The 18,997-nt window shown below is 43.3% G+C and overlaps 1 protein-coding gene across 1 annotated transcript in view; it reads left to right on the top strand.

The window, feature by feature from the left end:
• Window positions 1-18,997, top strand: part of DNAH3 (dynein axonemal heavy chain 3) — a 244,562-nt gene extending 225,565 nt beyond the window's left edge. Inside the window, exons 55-61 of the mRNA XM_055409629.2 lie at window positions 428-544; window positions 4,614-4,768; window positions 5,591-5,758; window positions 7,637-7,779; window positions 10,962-11,166; window positions 12,161-12,298; window positions 18,644-18,997. Coding sequence (XP_055265604.2) covers window positions 428-544; window positions 4,614-4,768; window positions 5,591-5,758; window positions 7,637-7,779; window positions 10,962-11,166; window positions 12,161-12,298; window positions 18,644-18,997 — 1,280 coding nt within the window. The remainder of the gene's footprint in view (window positions 1-427; window positions 545-4,613; window positions 4,769-5,590; window positions 5,759-7,636; window positions 7,780-10,961; window positions 11,167-12,160; window positions 12,299-18,643) is intronic.

Here is an 18,997-nt window from a genome sequence, read left to right on the forward strand (position 1 = left end):
TTGAACTGTAGCCTGCCAGGCTCCTCTGTCCATGGGATTCTCCAGGCAAGAATACTGGAGTGGGTAGTCATTTCCTTCTCCACTAAACCTATGCTTTAGTGTTATTTTCAGCATTCTATGCATTACCATGGTATTCCAGCCAGGGTGAATAATCCTGTTCCACAAATTCCAGGATGGTAACATCTTCCTTAACAAATGGGGAGATCCATAAGGAAATTGACTTTAGAATGGATGTTTTTTTTCAGGCAGAATGTCTCCCACGCTGGCAATAAACGCCAAAGCTAATAGTTGGCAAGTTGCTTAATATTCATGGGACTGAAAAGAGGCTCTTGATCCATAATGATGATTAACTTCACCAGCCCAATCTCTGAGTGGGAATTAAGAACTCTCATCCCTGAAGCATCTAATTCATCTTTGCCTCATGCAGGTTGGAATATTCCTTATGAATTCAATGAATCTGACTTGAGGATTAGTATGCGACAGATCCAGATGTTTCTGAATGATTACAAGGAGGTGCCATTTGATGCTCTGACCTACCTGACAGGTATTTATGGGAGGAGGTTTTGGCAACCATAAAGCTCCACCGTTATGCTCCACCTTCCTGCTCCTCTGCTCCCAGCTCCATTCATTTACTCACTTATGCTTTCAACAAACACTGAGCTCTGATTAACGCTGGTCACCATGATGGATATTGTAAAACAAAAAAACCAACATATCAAAAACTCAAGATCAGTCCCTCCCCTTACGTGGTACACAGGCTACAAAGAGAGAGAAACATAACAAAATAAATGACAATACAGTGGTAAGTTCAGTAAGAGAAACATTTATAAAGTAGAAAGGCAGCACAATGATTAAATTTCAGATACGGGGTGGGGATGATTAGGGATAACTTCCTTAAGGCATTAAAGATGGTTTTGAGGGATAAGTAGGAGTTTTACAACTGGAAGAAGAAAGTGGGAGTGGGTGGTGAATAAAAGGAAGGTGACTGCTCCCAGCAGAGATACCCTGAGGTGAAAATGACACTTGCTGGTTTGTATTAAAGCAATTCATCAGCGGTCTTTTATTAACCATTCAATATATACCAGTACATAATATGGAAGAATGTAAATATATAAAACTTGGTCACTGCACTCAAGAAAAATACCATGTAATCCTAGAGAGAGGAGATAAAATATAGATGGGCTATATGAGTGGATTACTATGGCCAAAAGTCAAAATGCAGCTCAAAAGGAAAACCTGGGCATCTTCAAGGTCACATACAAGTTCCTCCCTCAACTCTGGATCATTTCCCCAGTCAAATGGCAGGTGTGTTATCTACATCATTCAGGTTTCACAGTAATCTTATAAACTTCATGTTAGTGACCCTGTTTTACAGCTGGCAAAACCAAGATCTCAGCACAGGGGTTCTCAGCTAAGTGTGATTTTACCTCCTAAGGGACATTTGAAAAATTGAAGAGACATTTTTTGTTGTCACAACTAAATGGATGTGCTACCGGGTAGAGGCAGGATGCTGCTAAACCTCCTCCAATGCACAGGACAGCCCCCTGCAACACAGAACTGCCCAGTGTACAACATGTCAGTCATGCCAAGATTGAGAAATTCTGCTTTAGAGAGGTTAAATTCAGTTTAAAGTAAAAGGTGACACAGACCGTACTTCAGCACAGTGTCCCCTAAAACAAAACCCCAGTTAACATGTACAACATAAGTTCAGTGGATTTTAGTTTGGTGAAAGAACTTTTCCAAATAAGTGAGCCATATTCCCATTATTCCAGGCCACACAGAAGCATATCCCAGAGCTCTTCTTCAGATCACAGAATGAGTGCATAAGTGCCCTGGGATGTGGTCTTAGTGTTGGAATGCCTGGCAGCTCATAAACCAACCCACCCCAATTGTGCCAGCTGGCCTGAGGATAGTCACTTTCCAACTGTACCAATCAGGATAGACTAGTTAGGTTGAGATGACAAGCAATCTCCAAATCTCAAGGATGTAAGACACCAAAGGTCTATTTCTTGCCCATCCTGTTATACATGTCCAGTGTGAACTGGCGAGGGTCTCTGTTCATTGTAATTGTCTATCAGAGGCACAGTTGGCAAAGGCTCTACCAACTTTTGATGCCACCATCTCAACGTATACTTGTGTGGTCACTGCCCCAGGGGTAGCTCTGAAGAGCTCATGTTGGGAATTAACTATGCAAGAAGTTGTCACCTGGCCACACATCACTGCAAGAAGTGTAGTGAGGGAAGTGTAGGAGAAGGGAAAGGTAACCTACTTATGTGCCTGGAAGGAAAGATGAACCAGATTGAGATGACTATTAGAGCTCCGAGACCAAGAGACAGACTAACCAAAGAGATAGGTCTTGTTTGGAGAGTGGTGATCTAAATAGATAGACTGAAGTCGAATACCTTCTTAATCTGGTACCCCCAGCCCTGTGGCAGAGCCAATGGGAAATCTTGAAGAGATATAAGACATATCCTGTCTCTGTAGAAATTTGTGTTCTTGCAGGAAAGAAGAGATATATCAGTAAAGAAATGCACCTTCCTTCATAAACATAAAACCCAGGGCCTTAAGGGTATTCCCTGAAGTAAAATTTGCTGATGAGGGGGTGGTGGTGCCACCCTGAACCATGACTCTGCACCTCAGGTTTACCTTCACCTGTAGTCCCTCTTTGGTTCCTTCTAGCATTGCCACGCTGACTTCAGGGGGAAACACTCTCCCTTTAAATATTGTAGTTCTAGTGTCATCATAAACCTATTTCTAGCTGGGACAAACTATAATGTTCACACTAAATTTTGCTGAAGGCCTGAGAAGTCAACAGAGAGAGATCTAGATGGTAGTTTAAGGTAAAACAGCTTCCGCAGGGCTCAAATTATTACTCAGTAGGTATAAACATCCCCTTAGTCTCTTACTTCTCCTGTTATGAGCCAAGATGTTCCTCTTAGTCATTTAGACCCCTCCAATGCCAAGAGAAGATGAGGCCTCTTCAACTTGCCATACTTTCTGCTTCATGTCCATAGACCTGCCCTTTCCTAGCATGGTTAGAATTGGAAATGAACCCACCCTTCAGGAGAGGCTTTGCATGTGTGCGTGCACACACACACACACACACACACAGATGTGTCTTTTCCTTTCAGACTAATGTGTTGCTCCCCATTCCCAAATATCAGGTAACACACATACTGTTGAATCTGATCCAGCTAGAAAATGCATCCAGGGTTGTTGTCTCCTCAAAAGAATTACCTAATTCTTTTTGTAGAAAATCTGAGTGTAGAAACCTGAGTTACAGAGAATGATATTGAGGATGGGGATGGGGGTAGGAGAGTCATATCCCAAAGCAGTGTCTATGGGTAATCTCAATTTTCTAAATTTGTGAAAGCGGTAATTGAATGTCTTCTATATGCCAAGCATTGTGCTAAATGTTTTATAAGTATTGTTAACCACAACCATGCAGGATGTGTATGCAGTTATCTCTTACTGACAGATGAGAAACTGCTAATAAGCGGCAAAACTTGGAGCCTAGAAATTGGCTGAAACAGGAACTCAGTACTGTCTCATGCCACAGTTCTTACCCTGAACCACATTTCTATACTGCTTTTCACATATATGTACACATATACACAAATGTCCAGACAAATATCTGGAAGATGCCTAAATGTTAACAGTTCAGTACAGTTCAATTCAGTTCAGTTCAGTCACTCAGTCGTGTCCAACTCTTTGCAACCCCATGAATCACAGCACGCCAGGCCTCCCTGTCCATCACCAACTCCCAACTCCCGGAGTTCACTCAAACTCACGTCCATCGAGTTGGTGATGCCATCCAGCCATCTCATTCTCTGTCGTCCCCTTCTCCTCCTGCCCCCAATCCCTCCCAGCATCAGAGTCTTTTCCAGTGAGTCAGCTCTTTCGCATGAAGTGGCCAAAGTATTGCAGTTTCAGCTTTAGCATCAGTCCTTCCAATGAACACCCAGGATTGATCTCCTTTAGAATGGACTGGCTGGATCTACTTGCAGTACAAGGGACTCTCAAGAGTCTTCTCCAGCACCACAGTTCAAAAGCATCAATTCTTTGGCGAGCAGCTTTCTTCACAGTCCAACTCTCACATCCATACATGACCACTGGAAAAACCACAGCCTTGACTAGACGGACCTTGGTTGGCAAAATAATGTCTCTGCTTTTTAACATGCTATCTAGGTTGGTCATAACTTTCTTTCCAAGGAGTAAGCGTCTTTTAATTTCATGGCTGCAATCAGCATCCACAGTGATTTTGGAGCCCAAAAAATAAAGTCTGACACTGTTTCCCCATCTATTTCCCATGAAGTGATGGGACCAGATGCCATGATCTTGGTTTTCTGGATGTTGAGCTTCAAGCCAAACTTTTCAGTCTCCTCTTTGAAATAATTGGTGACAGTATTGCTATTATTTCAGTTTATTGCTATTTTCTAAATTCTAGGAACATGTATTATTTTTGTAGCAACCATAATACCAAAAAGGCCTGGTCTTAGACTAAGCTGAGCATGGTTTTTAGCAACCCTGTGTCTCACTGTTGGCTGGAGAATCCTCTGTTTTAGATTAATGACCAAGTTATGGTTTCAACTTCTTCTGTTGGCTATCCCCAGGGGAATGTAATTATGGAGGCAGAGTAACGGATGACAAAGATAGAAGGCTCCTGCTATCCCTTCTGTCCACGTTCTACTGTAAAGAAATCGAGCAGGACCATTACTTTCTTGCTCCTGGAGACACTTACTACATCCCTCCTCATGGCTCCTACCAGGTAAGGGGCAGAAGGAGCTTGCCAGCCTCCATGTGGTTAGGGTTGCAGTTGTATCCAAGGAGGGCCCAGGGATAACTTGGGTTTCCTGACTTGGGTCCATAAGCTATTTCAAATCTTCCCAAAAGCCTACAGGATAGACCTTATTACTATCTAGTGAATCCTAGGCATTTGGTAGACAAGATCTTTCAAAATATGGGGTCTATCTGGGGGAAAAAGGAACGGATGGTTAAGATAAAGCTTTGCTGGTGAACAGGTTGGAAACTGCTACTTGAAAACAAAGGTTCAGAAGGTGGCACAGGGAGGGACAGAAAAATGGATGGGAGAATGATAAACAGAAGAAGAAAACAAGAGATCTGAAGGATGAAAAGGGCTTGCTTTTATGGAGTACCAGTTATATACCAAGGCCTTATTCCTTCATAACCTCATTTATCTTCCCATTTGCAGATAGGGAAACTGGGCTTTCGGGTGACTATCTCAGGGTTACACAATTAGTTTAAGATGGAGCTAGGACCCAAATCCAGTTCTGTCTGAATCCAAATCCAATTTTGTCTCCAAAGCCAAGGCTGCTGGTGGAGCAGGAAGGCAGCCAGCAGAGGTGGGAGGGGAGATAACCCATCTACCTTCATATTCATACTCACTGTTCAGAAACCTGTAGGAGGGAAAGCTTGTGATGTCTTGGCCCTGGTGGTGTGTGCATGTGTGTGTGTGGCCTGTGCTACCAAAACACTGTGATTTCTATGTGGGTCTAGTCTGGCCAAACCCTGGGTGATCTGTGGGACCCCAAGAACCCGAACTTACACTAACTGAAGATTTTCTTTCCAGTCGTATATCGACTATCTGAGGACCCTCCCTATCACAGCCCACCCAGAAGTGTTTGGCCTCCATGAGAATGCTGACATCACCAAAGACAACCAGGAAACCAACCAGCTATTTCAAGGGGTGCTCCTGACCCTCCCTAGGCAGTCAGGAGGGAGTGGCAAGTCCCCTCAGGTAACCAGGCTTGAATTCAATTTCCTAGGCAATCTTCCCTCTAGTGAGCATGCAGGATTATGGGTGACCAAGAAGGAAGAATAGCAGAGGTGTGGTAGACCCCTGAGGATGGTCATAGATGCTCTGATCTTACTGTTGAGAGCCCTTAAATACTGAGCTGGTTTCCTAAAATGTCAGTCATTCCTATATAACCTTCATGATTCATTGTTAAATCCACATATCATCTGTACTTCATTTACAAAATATTTTAAACCAAATCTCTTTTGCTTAAAAACATTTAAAAAACTGCACATCAGGATCCTAAGTGAAAACAAATCCAGTACCATTTCGATAAAGTCATGGCAGCCACAAAAAGAAAATGAAGGATAAACATTATTAGGTTCTTCTGGCTGCTGCTGCTGAGGTCTTGCTGGCTCCTTGGGAAAAGAGGAGGATCAACAAGTGTTACAGAGCATTTGATTAGTCCTGACCTGACCTGAGACTTTCTCCCTGAAGGGAATGAAAAGAAAAAGGTGGCTAAAACTTGACAAGAGAGTGACTTTCTCACCATGTGATTCAATATTATTTCTTCAAGTCCTGGAGACACCTGGAATCATTTTGGGTGCCTCTTATGATCATTTCACTTGGTCTACAGATGAGGGCAAAATGAGCCATACAAGAAGTGACCCACTTCAAGGCACTCATAAACCCAGAGGCAGTGCCAGACCCAAAACCACATCTCCTGACTGTCCTGTCCTCTCTTTTCCTTCTCTTCTCCAACTTCTAAGCTACCCCGTGTTCAACTTTTCTCAGCTGTGGATTTTGCATACAGTTGGCTTTGCATATCTGCAGGTTTTGCATCCTTGAGTTTGACCAAGATTGAAAATATCGAGAAAAAAATTTCCAGAAAGTTCCAAAAAGCAAAACTTGCATTTGCCTCACTTCAGCAGCTATTACATGACGTTTACATTGTATTTACCGCTATTTACATAGCATTTACATTGTTTTAGGTAATATGAGTAATCTATAAATGATTTAAAGTATGAAGGGAAGGAGAGATGTATGTAGGCTATATGCAAATACTACACCATTTTACATAAGGGACTTGAACATCTGTGGATTTTGGTTCTGCAACCAATTCCTAGTGGATTCCAAGGGATGATTGAATTTGGTTTCTTGATTTGGTTCATAGTACCATAAATGGTAATACATGTGAAGATAAAGCAGCCTGGTTTGTGTGTCTCAACTTAGGAAAGGAAATACCTCTCACAGTGGGAAGGGGGTTAGAAGTATACATTCCAGCTTCCCAGAGTCACATCGTAGCAGAGCTGTGTGTTTCTCCCACATTCAGGTCCTACTCCTCCTCTTCCTACTCTTCCTCTAGGCCTTGTCCATTCCTTACTTGGCTAAATTCACTGGGCTATTCTTGCTCAATGCTGAGGAATTACTGCCTTCCCAGATGTCCACGTCACTGACTGAGCAAAGTCCCATCTGTACCAGGAGCTGGTCTTAAGGAGCTGGCTATGAGAGCCTTGGGAGATTGTCTGCCAGGAGTTCTCTGCCAGAACGACTGGAGGAGTTCTGCAGGGTTCAGCACTTCCCTGAGGCTACCTGGCTGGCTGAGCAGGAATTCCCCGCCCAACCCTCAGGCCTTCGCTCTGTCCATGAGAATAGGACTCTCATTGTTTGGCTTTGAGGCAATGTCCTCCTTAAGTCTGGGGCCAGCATGGGTAGCCTCCTTACCTTCAAGGCAGAATTGGCTTTTGTAGGAGAGTTCCGAAAAAGCTCCTATAGACTAAGTTTAAAAAGACAAATGCTCACTGCCTTACGTTTATCTGGACAAAGTCACAGCCCAGGGGCCTTGTTTCTCATTCACCTCTCTAATGCTTACACTTTAAGGAAGTGGTTGAGGAGCTGGCCCAGGACGTACTCTCCAAGCTTCCCAATGAATTTGACTTGGAGTTGGTCATGAAGTTGTACCCTGTGGTCTATGAAGAATCCATGAACACTGTCCTAAGGCAAGAGCTCATCAGATTCAACAGGTGGGCTGCATGGTCTTACTTGGATCCTGGGAGTTAGAGTGTGAGGGGAAGGATCTAATAGGCAGTAACTAGAAAGGACACTTGATAAAGGTTGCTGTGCAGAGTTGGTTTGCCCCTCCTGCAGGAAGGCCTGTAAATAGGGGTATCCCAGCATGTGTTGGTCCAGGGTTAAATCATTCCTTCTATTCATTTGCTCTTATTCATTCATGTGACATCTGTAAAGTGGGGTTAAAACCAATAGGCTAATAGTGAAAGTAATCATTAAAGCCACTTTTATTGAGCCTTTATTACCAGAGATGGCTCCAAGTACCACTCAAGCCTTTGCATTCAAATCACACAATAGTCTTTTAAAATACGCACAATTAGTAATCCCTCTACTATTGTTTTACAGATGAGAAAACTGAGACCCATAAGGGCTAAGTAATTTGCTCAAGGTCACACAGTGATTCAATGACTGAACTGAGTTTGAACTCAGACCGATTCCAAAGCCCCTGCACTTAGCCCGTATGTGAAATCAGGGTAAACTTATAAAGGGTGGGGAGAAGTTCAACACATTCATTGCCTCTACTCCGGGGGCAAGGAATGGCTATTATAAGATGGCATGGGGCTAAGGGTCTCCGGCCTTTTATAGTCCCCCCTCACTTCTCCAGAGCACAGAGCCCAGTGGGATCACCTTGATTTGTAGACAGTCAAAACTGAAAGCATTTCAAAACACCATCTAGGAGAGATGAGAACTCCTCTCTTCCACCTTCAAGTCAAGGTTCTTGCTGCTCCACATACTCTATTTTTATTTTGTTTTTTAAATTTTTTAATTAATATTTTATTCTCATTGTTTTCCTCTAATTTTATTCATTTATTACAAACCCCTGTGTCAAGGGCTGACTTTCAATAGATTGCTGTGAGGAAGCTGCTCTGCTATGTAATAAACTCAGAACCAGAAGCAGGTCATCCAGGGAATGGTTTAGCACCAGGTTCCCCAAGAACAGTGTGGTGGGGCAAGGGGGCGCCTGCCTTTCCAGCCATGCCCCGTGTCCCAGGACGAAAGGCTCTCTGCACTGGACCCCAGTCCTGATGCACAGCAGGGCGCACCACACCATGCCCCCAGGGATGCTGGTGTCAGCCCGCTGGCAGGGATGGTGGGGGACCGGCTATCCGAGGACAGCCGATGCTTCCATGGCGCTGCCATATCCTTCCGCCTGGGCGAGATTCTGACTTAGAGGCATTCAGTCATAATCCCATAGATGGTAACTTCGCCCCATTGGCTTCTCAACGAAGAACATACACCAAATGTCTGAACCTGCAACCACAGACTAAATGCTACTGTCTCCGTTTTTGCTCAATGGTCGTTGTTTAGTTATAGGGACAGCCCTGACACTGAAAGACAAGGGAACTGGAAGAATTTCATCTAAGAATTGATTGACCCCCTTAGTTTTAGTGTTACTCTCTAGAGCCAGTAGTCAGTTGGCCATATGGGTGACCAAGCAAAATACAGAGTGTGAGTCAAGGTTGTTGACTACTTGAGTCAATACCTTGGTATGATAGGATGCAGTCCTCATTCATCCGGACACCAGGCCAATGACTTTCCTCCTCTGCCACTCATTTGCCCCTAAGGTCATTGGAGCTCTTGCTGATTACAGTCACCTTCACTAGCCTTTGGGCTTTCCTAGTAGCTTAGCTGGTAAAGAATCCATGTGCAATGCAGGAGACCCCACTTCAATTCCTGGGTCAGGAAGATCCCCTGGAGAAGGGATAGGCTACCCACTCCAGTATTCTTGGGCTTCCCTGGTGGCTCAGCTGCTAAAGAATCTACCTGCAATGCAGGAGACCTGGGTTTGATCCCTGGGTTTGGAAGATCCCTTGGAGAAGGGAACAGGCTACCCACTCCAGTATTCTGGCCTAGAGAATTCCATGGACTGTGTTGTCCATGGGGTTTCAAAGACTCAGACACAACTGAGTGACTTTCACTAGCCTTTACCACTGGTCATTATAAGAGAAGAGGGTAACAGCACTTATATTTCAGTGATGCTCAGGATTAATTACATTGGGCCCTACTGTAACATACCTTCCCATTACCCTCTTTTTTTTTTTTTGGCCTATTCACCTAGTGGTATGAGAAGCCCAGAATGACAGTTCAGCTTCCGGTCACAGGAACCATTATTACGTCTTCTAGGGCAAACTGTCCTCCTTGAGTACTAAAAATCTTGAAACTAGCAGAGCTCATAGTTGCAAGAATAGAAATAGAACTTTTGCAAGTAGGTCTTTAGGTGTAATAGAGGTCTGTGGTATAATCCCTCAGAGGGTAGTTTTGCTCTTAACTCCTCAGCCAAGTATATACACCAATAATGTGTTTAAACCTTAAATTCCTCTTAATATCAATGTTTAATGGTTACACATTCAGGAATCTGTTTCTTGGGTTTAAGCATTCTCATGTCCATTTGGCTAGGATTCCATAACTCTTTGGACATGACAAGCTCTCTCTGGTAGCAGATTCTTTGGCACTCTCAGGTCCCCCTGGACTTGGTGAGTCCCCATAATAGAGGCCAGAAACAAAGGCAGATGATCTTAGAATCTTTTAGGCTGCCCTTCAGCTGCCTTTTCTCATGTAGGCATGAACCTCATAGTCTATAAAAAGAATTTTGTTTTTAAAACAAAGAAGAAGCCTTAAAACTGCATTACCCTTTGACCGAGAAGTTCTACTTTTACTAAGAATATCATTATAAGTCTCTGCAAAGTTTGATATAGATGGATGTCCCTAGTAATGTTATTTACAGTAACAACAATCTAGAAATAATTTGTTTCAGCAAGAGGAAGAATTAGATAAAATGGAACACCTTGCAGTCATTAAAAAGGATATTTTAGGTAGGTCTCTTTTGAATAGGAAAGATGTTCCCTTTATCTCTAAGAGAGAAAACCAAATTACATATATATATATATATGATCCCATTAAAAATAATTTGTGTTTACATATAGAAAAATCTAGAAAGATATACATCAGAGTTATCTTTAGGTGGGAGATAATGGGTGATTTAATTTTTTCTCATCTTTACAATTCTTCTCTCATGAATGTATATTATCTGACTTTTTAAAGGGAGGAAAAGTAAAAGAAGACTTGGAGTCAATGCACTTGGGGTACAATGAGGTCAGTGGAGAGCCAGGCTGAGTCTTCTCCTTTGTTCTTGCAGACTGACAGAAGTGGTTCACAGAAGCCTCATCGATCTTGGCCGAGCAATTAAAGGGCAGGTTCTGATGTCCTCAGAGCTAGAGGATGTCTTCAGTAGCATGCTTGTGGGTAAAGTGCCAGCCATGTGGATGGCAAAGTCCTACCCATCACTGAAGCCCCTGGGAGGCTATGTGGCTGACCTGCTAGCCCGCCTGACCTTCTTCCAGGTACCTCGGAGTCAGGGTAACTGGGCACCTGGGATTCTCATTCAGGTGGAGAGGACATTCTGAAATGACAGGTTAGAGGTGGAAGGGGATAGGGTAGCCACAGAGCATCCTGGATTGAGCACCTACCGGAAACTCTTACTAGGATTGAGGACAGGAGGGAGACTTTCAAAGTCCTTGAAAAATTTATAGCCTATAAAGGCAGGAGTAGGAACAAGAATAAATGCCACAAACCGGTGTCTCATGGGCTACATACAGCTCATGGGCTAACAGATAGACTTCGTTTGGCTACCTGGTAATTTAAAAATCTGAGGGCTTCCCTGGTGGCTCAGTGGTAAAGAATCTGCCTGGCAGTGAAGGAGACAGTGGATCGATCCCTGATCCAGGAAGTTTCCACATGCATTTGGAGCAACTAAGCCCATTCACCACAACTACTAGAGCCTGGGCTCTAGAACCTGGGAGCCACAACTATTGACCCCATGTGCCACAACTACTGAAGTCCAAGCACCCTAGAGCCTGTACTCCTCCACTCGAGAGTAGCACCTGCTTGCTGCAACTAGAGCAAAGTTTGTGCAGCAATGAAAATAAATACAATTTTTTAAATATTTAAAAAAATTAAACTTTGAGCTAGCATATAAATACTAGATTCATATAAAAATACAGATGTTTTTCCTGCAAAAAAAAGGAAGACCTGAATGAATGGACATGCAAACCTGCATGGCAACTACTGCTGGAGTTGAGTAGCTGTTGCTTAGTTTAGCAAGACATATTCTCTACGGCTGTAGTCCCTACCACTCTCTACTGTATCCCTGACACCAGCTTGCACCAGTGCTTTTCATCTTCAAAGTGGGAAAATGTAAGATAAGACTTCAAAGTCTGCCTGTTTCCAGAAAAACGAGAAAAAGCCTGTTTCTTTATGGGACTCATTTTTATTATTGCCTTTGAACTATCTTTGATGTATTATTGATTTTGCATTTTTATTTCTGTGGTTCTCTAGGAATGGATTGACAATGGACCTCCTGTGGTCTTTTGGATCTCTGGATTCTACTTTACACAGTCTTTTTTGACAGGTGTCTCTCAGAATTATGCTCGGAAATATACCATCCCCATTGACCACATTGGATTTGAGTTTAAGGTAGGGGCATTTTAGGGTACAACAGCTCAAAGGGGCAACCAGAGAAAGCAGTGTTGTCCATTTCCTTGAGTCCAAACATTTAGATGTGTTAAGGTTCAAATACTTAGATGATACAAATGAAGTATTCAGCATGACTTAAAGTAGCTCCAAGGAGAAGGAAATGCAACCTACTCCAGTATTTTTGCCTGCAGAATCCCAGAGACAGAGGAGCCTGGTGGGCTGCTGACTAAGGGGTCACACAGAGTCAGACACGACTGAAGCGACTTCTCAGCAGTAGCAAAGTAGCTCCAGAAGTTATCTGCAACAGAATCAGAGGATTCCCAATGCTTTGTCTCTTGTGTTATATAAAAAAGGAATCTTTCCAGAGGAAAACTCTGCCACAATTGCAGCAAGAACAATGAAAGCATATTCCATACTGTCTATTCAACATGGTGGACTTTTCATTTGGAAGGATGTTAAAGGTCTTATGTAGGGCTTTGCTTAAAGTCGAAGGATGCCAATAGTCGAGAATCACCCAATCCATGTTTGGAGAGAAAGGAGTAAGACAGACTTTAATAGAGCATTGTAGAATTTTAAATTTTATGGAAAGATCCTTTGAGATCATCTCATCCAGACATCACAAACTAACTGTCTTAGATATTAGTTTATAAATGAACTTGATTGGCCTTTGTTGTTGTTCAGTCACTCAGTTGTATCTGACTCTTAGGGACCCTGTGGATGCATACCAGGCTTCCCTGTCCTTCACCACCTCCCAGAGTTTGCTCAAACTCACGTCCATTAAGTCAGTGATACCATTCAACCATCTCGTCCTCTGTCATCCCCTTCTCCTCCTGCCTTCAATCTTTCCCACCATCAGGGTCTTTTGTAATGAATCTGCTCTTTGTATCAGGTAGCCAAAGTATTGGAGCTTCAGCATCAGTCCTTCAATTGAATATTCAGGGTTAATTTCCTTTAGGATTCACTGATTTGATTTTCTTGCAGCCCAAGGGAGTCTCAAGAGTCTTCTCCAACACCACAGTTCAAAAGCATCAATTCTTTGGCGTTCAGCCTTCTTTATAGTCCAACTCTCACATCCATATGTGAATACTGGAAAAGCCATAGCTTTGACTATATGGACCTTTGTTGGAAAGGTAGTGTCTCTGCTTTTTAATATGCTGTTTAGGTTTGTCAAATCTTTCTTCCAAGGAGCAAGCGTTTTTTAATTTCATGGCTGCTGTCACCATCTGCAGTGAGTTTGGAGCCCAAGAAAATAAAGTCAGTCACTGTTTCCATTGTTTCCCCAGCTATTTGCAATGAAGTGGTAGGACCGAATGCCATGATCTTACTTTTTTGAATACTGAATTTTAAGCCAGCTTTTTCACTTTCCTCTTTCACCTTCATCAAGAGACTCTTCAGTTCCTCATTGCCTTCTACCATCTGCATATCTGAGGTTATCGATATTTCTCCTGGCAATCTTGATTCCAGCTTGTGCTTCATCCAGCCTGGCATTTTGCATGATGAACTCTGCATATATGTTAAATAAGCAGGGTGACAATACACAATCTCGACATACTCCTTTCCCAATTTTGAACCAGTTTGTTGTTCCATGTCTGGGTCTAACTGTTCCTTCTTGACCTGCATAGGTTTCTCAGGAAGCAGGTAAGGGGGTCTGGCATTATCATCTCTTTAAGAATTTTCCACTATTTGTTGTGATCCACACAAAGGCTTTAGCATAGTCAATGAAGCAGATGTTTTTCTGAATCTTTCTTGCTTTTTTGATGATCCAATAAATGCTGGCTACTTAAACTCTGGCTCCTCTGCCATTTCTAAATCCAGCTTGAACATCTGTAAGTTCTTAGTTCATGTACTGTTGAAGTGTACCCTGGAGAATTTTGAGCCACTTGACTTCACACTCCAAAGATGTCTGGCTCTAGGTGAATGATCACACCATCGTGGTTACCTGGGTCATGAAGATCTTTTTTGTATAGTTCTTCTGTGTATTCTTGCCACCACTTCTTAATATCTTCTGCTTTAGTTAGGTCCATACCATTTCTGTCCTTTATTGTGCCCATCTTTCCATGAAATTTTCCCTTGGTATCTCTAATTTTCTTGAAGAGATCGCTAGTCTTTCTCATTCTATTGTTTTCCTCTAGTTCTTTGCATTGATCACTGAGGAAGGCTTTTTTTATCTCTCCTTGCTATTCTTTGGAACTCTGAATTCAGATGGGTATCTTTCCTTTTCCCCTTTGCATTCCGCTTCTCTTCTTTTCTCAGCTATCTATAAGCCCTCCTCAGACAACCATTTTGCCTTTTTGCATTTCTTCTTGGGGATGGCTTTGATCACCATCTCCTGTACAGTGTTACAAACCTCCATCCATAGTTCTTCAAGCACTCTATCAGATCTATTCCCTTGAATCTATTTGTCATTTCCACTGTATAACCGTAAGGGATTTGATTTAGGCCATACTTGAATGGCCTTGTGGTTTTCCCTACTTTCTTCAATTTAAGTCTGAATTTTGCAATAAGTTCATGATCTGAGCCACAGTCAGCTTCCGGTCTTGTATAGAGCCTCTCCATATTTGGCTGCAAAGAATATAATCAACCTGATTTCAGTATTGACCATCTGGTGATGTCCATGTGTAGAGTCATCTCTTGTGTTGCTGAAAGAGGGTGTTTCCTATGACCAGTGTATTTTCTTGGCCAAACTGTTAGCCTTGCCCTGCTTTATTCTGTACTCCAAGGCCAAACTTGCCTGTTCCTCCAGGTATCTCTTGACTTCCTACTTTTGCATTCCAGTCCTGTATGATGAAAAGAACATCTTTTTTTTTTTTTTGGTGTTAGTTCTAGAAGGTCTTGTAGGTCTTCATAGAACCATTCAACTTCAGCTTCTTTGGCATTGGTGGTTGGCATTGGTGGTTGGTGCATAGACTTGGATTACTGTGATACTGAATGGTTTGCCTTGGAAACAAAGAGAAATCATTCTTCCATTCTTGAGACTGCACCCAAGTACTGCATTTTGGACTCTTTCATTGACTACAAGGGCTACTACTCTATTTCTTCTGAGGAATTCTTGCCCACAGTAGTAGATATAATGATCATCTGAATTAAATTTGCCCATTCTGGTCCATTTTAGTTCACTGATTCCTAAAATGTCAATGTTCACTCTTGCCATCTCCTGTTGACCACTTTAATTTACTTTGACTCATGTTAAAAGACGCTTACTCCTTGGAAGGAAAGTTATGACCAACCTAGATAGTATATTAAAAAGCAGAGACATTACTTTGCCAACAAAGGTCCGTCTAGTCAAGGCTATGGTTTTTCCCGTGGTCATGTATGCATGTGAGAGTTGGACTGTGAAGAAACCTGATTGTCGAAGAATTGATGCTTTTGAACTGTGGTGCTGGAGAAGACTCTTGAGAGTCCCTTGGACTGCAAGGAGATCCAACCAGTTCATTCTAAAGGAGATCAATCCTGGGTGTTCATTGGAGGGACTGATGCTAAAGCTGAAACTCCAATACTTTGGCCACCTCATGAGAAGAGTTGACTCACTGGAAAAGACTCTGATGCTGGGAGGGATTGGGGGCGGGAGGAGAAGGGGACAACAGAGAGTGAGATGGCTGGATGGCATCACCGACTCGATGGACATGAGTTTGAGTGAACTCCGGGAGTTGGTGATGGACAGGGAGGCCTGGCGTGCTGTGATTCACGGGGTCGCAAAGAGTCGGACATGACTGAGCGACTGAACTGAACTGAACTGATGGACCTTACATTCCAGGTTCCTATGCTATATTGTTCTTTACAGCATCGGACTTTACTTTGAACACCAGACACATGCACAACTGGGCATTTTTTCCACTTTGACTCAAACTCTTCACTCCTTATGGAGCTGTTTCACTGATCTTCTTCAGTAGTATATCAGGCACCTACCGACCTGGGGATTTCATCTTTCAGTGTTATATCTTTTTGCCTTTTCATACACTCATGGTGTTTGAAAGGTTGTGGCTGTGAGCCATGTGTTACCCCGGGATTCATGACATCGGAGAGGATTTCAATCCAGGGCCAGAGACAAGTCTTAACTACTCAGCTTTTTGTGTGGCAAAGTTTTATTAAAGTATAATAGAGATAGGGAAAGCTTCTGACATAGAAATCAGAAGGGGACAGAGAGAGTGCCTGCTTGCTAGTTTATAGCAAGGCATTTTATGTCTGTTAGCAAGTTTCTAATCAGAAGAGAGACACCTCCAGCCTGAGGGAGTTTCACCAGGCCCCTCTCCCACAATATACATTTTGAGATAGAATGGCACAAGGTGTGTCATCCCCTAGCCATAAAGTAATTGACATGAATACTGGTTTGTTGAGTCATTATCAGTCCAAGCTTTGGAAAAAAAAAAATCTCAGATGGAACCAATTTGAAGAAAGGCACATTCTAAAGCAAATACATAGTTTCTTTAACATAGCTTAAGAAAAACATTTCCATAATAAAGCAGCACTGGTTAGCTCAAAGTCTGAGAAAAGTTAAGTTCAGGCAGAACCAGGTGTTATCAACAGAGAAGGGAAAAAAGTCTGCCACTTGCAATTTTTCTCCTACAGCTTAGGGACCTCTTACGGAGGCTGTTAACACCCTCAGGTTCTCAAGGCAAGAATACTGAAGTGGTTTGCCATTCCCTTCTCCAGTGGACCATCTTTTGTCAGAACTCTCCACCACGACCCATCCATCTTGGGTGGCCCTACACAGCATGGCTCATAGTTTCATTGAGTTAGACAAGGCTGTGATCCATGTGATCAGTTTGGTTAGTTTTCTGTGATTGTGGTTTTCATTCTGTCTGCCCTCTGATGAATAAGGATAACAGGCTTGTGGAAGTTTCCTAATGGGAGGGGCTGGTTGTGGGGAAGACTGGGTCTTGCTTTGGTAGGTGGGGCCATGCTCAGTAAATCTTTAATTTTCTGCTGATTGGGGGTGTGTGTGTGTGTGGAGACAACACAGTGTGTTCCCTCCCTGTGGTTTGGCCTGAGGCCACATTATGGTAGGGGTAATGGCAGTAATGGTGACCTCCTTCAAAAGGACTTATTGCCAGCATACCACAGCTCCCAGGACTGTTGTAGTCAGTGCCCCTGACATCACGGCAGGCCACTGTCAACCCACACCTCTGCCGGAGACTCCTGGACACTCACAGGCATGTTTGGTTCAGTCACTTGTGGGGTAACTGCTCCTTTCTCCTGGGTCCTGGTGCACACAAGGTTTTGTTTGTGCCCTCCAAGTGTTTCCTCAGTCCTGTGGAATTTCTGTAATTAAATCCACTGGCCTTCAAAGTCGAATTCCTGGGGGTTCTCAGTCCTTTTGCTGGATCCCCAGGTTGGGAAATCTGCTGTGGGCCCTAGAACTTCTCCAACAGTGTGAGAACTTCTTTGGTATAACAGTTCTCCAGTGTGTGGGTCATCTGTTCGATGGCTCTATAGTGAAGCTAATGGCAACCTCCTCCAAAAGGACTTATGCCACATACCACACCTCCCAGGTCATCTGCTGCCAGAGCCCGTCCCCACAGCAGGCCACTGCTGACCTATGCCTCCGCAGGAGAACACTCAAACACTCAAAGGCAGGTCTGGCTCAGTCTCTTGTGGGGGTCACTGCTCCTTTCCCTTGGCCCTGGTGTGCACAATGTTGTTTGTGCCCTCCAAGCATCTCTGGCAGGTCTGAGGTTTGATTCTAAATGTGATTTTGCCGCTTCTACCATCTTGTCAGGGCCTCTCCTTTGCCCTTGAATGCGGTGTTTGTTGTTGTTGTTGTTTTTTTGGAGATACTACATTCTCTTGTTGATGGTTGTTCAGCAGCTACTTATGATTTTGGTGTTCTCACAAGAGAAGGTGAGCACACGCCCTTCTACTCCACAATCTTAAAGAAGTTTATCAGCTCTGAATCTAAACAGTGGTATGCTGGGGCTGGCTCATACTAACTCACCAGAGCCAGTTACAGGTGGTTGTTAAATAATGGATACACTGAAATTGACCATGGTGGGGTTCTTTACACCACAGAAATTGACAGAAACTACAAATCAAAGTTTTACTTCTTCTACTAGAGAACTATTTTACCAGCATGCAGCAGAATCTAACCCCTCACTTTACGGATCCATATTCAGAAACAGGAAAGATTATACAAGGCCACTAAGCTAGGTAATAGTTAATATGGCCTCCTGGTTCTTGCTGACTGGAAACCAGACATGGCCCATGTAGCATGTAGGAATATTATCAGAGAAGTCTCAGTGTCCTGGGAGACAGACAGTAAAGCCAGTTTTTACCTTTTCAGTCTCTTAATGCTGCCTCATTTAGGAAAATGGCAGGTAACAATGGAACTCACAGCTTCCTGTCTTTCAGGTAACCACACAAGAAACAGTCATGGAGAGTAACCCAGAAGACGGGGCCTACGTAAAAGGACTCTTCTTAGAAGGTGCCCGTTGGGACAGGAAAAAGATGCAGCTCGGGGAGTCTTTCCCCAAAATCCTCTACGATCCATTGCCCATCATTTGGCTGAAACCTGGGAAAAGTGCAATGTTTCTGCATCAGAACATTTATGTGTGTCCAGTCTACAAAACAAGTGCCCGGAGAGGTACCCTCTCCACAACAGGGCACTCCACCAACTATGTCCTATCCATTGAACTCCCAACTGACAGGCCTCAGAAGCACTGGATAAACCGAGGAGTAGCCTCTCTGTGCCAGCTAGATAATTGA

Source organism: Moschus berezovskii, chromosome 27, assembly GCF_049115385.1.
Source record: "Moschus berezovskii isolate FMDL1 chromosome 27, NW_MosBer_1.0, whole genome shotgun sequence".
Lineage (NCBI taxonomy): Eukaryota > Metazoa > Chordata > Mammalia > Artiodactyla > Moschidae > Moschus > Moschus berezovskii.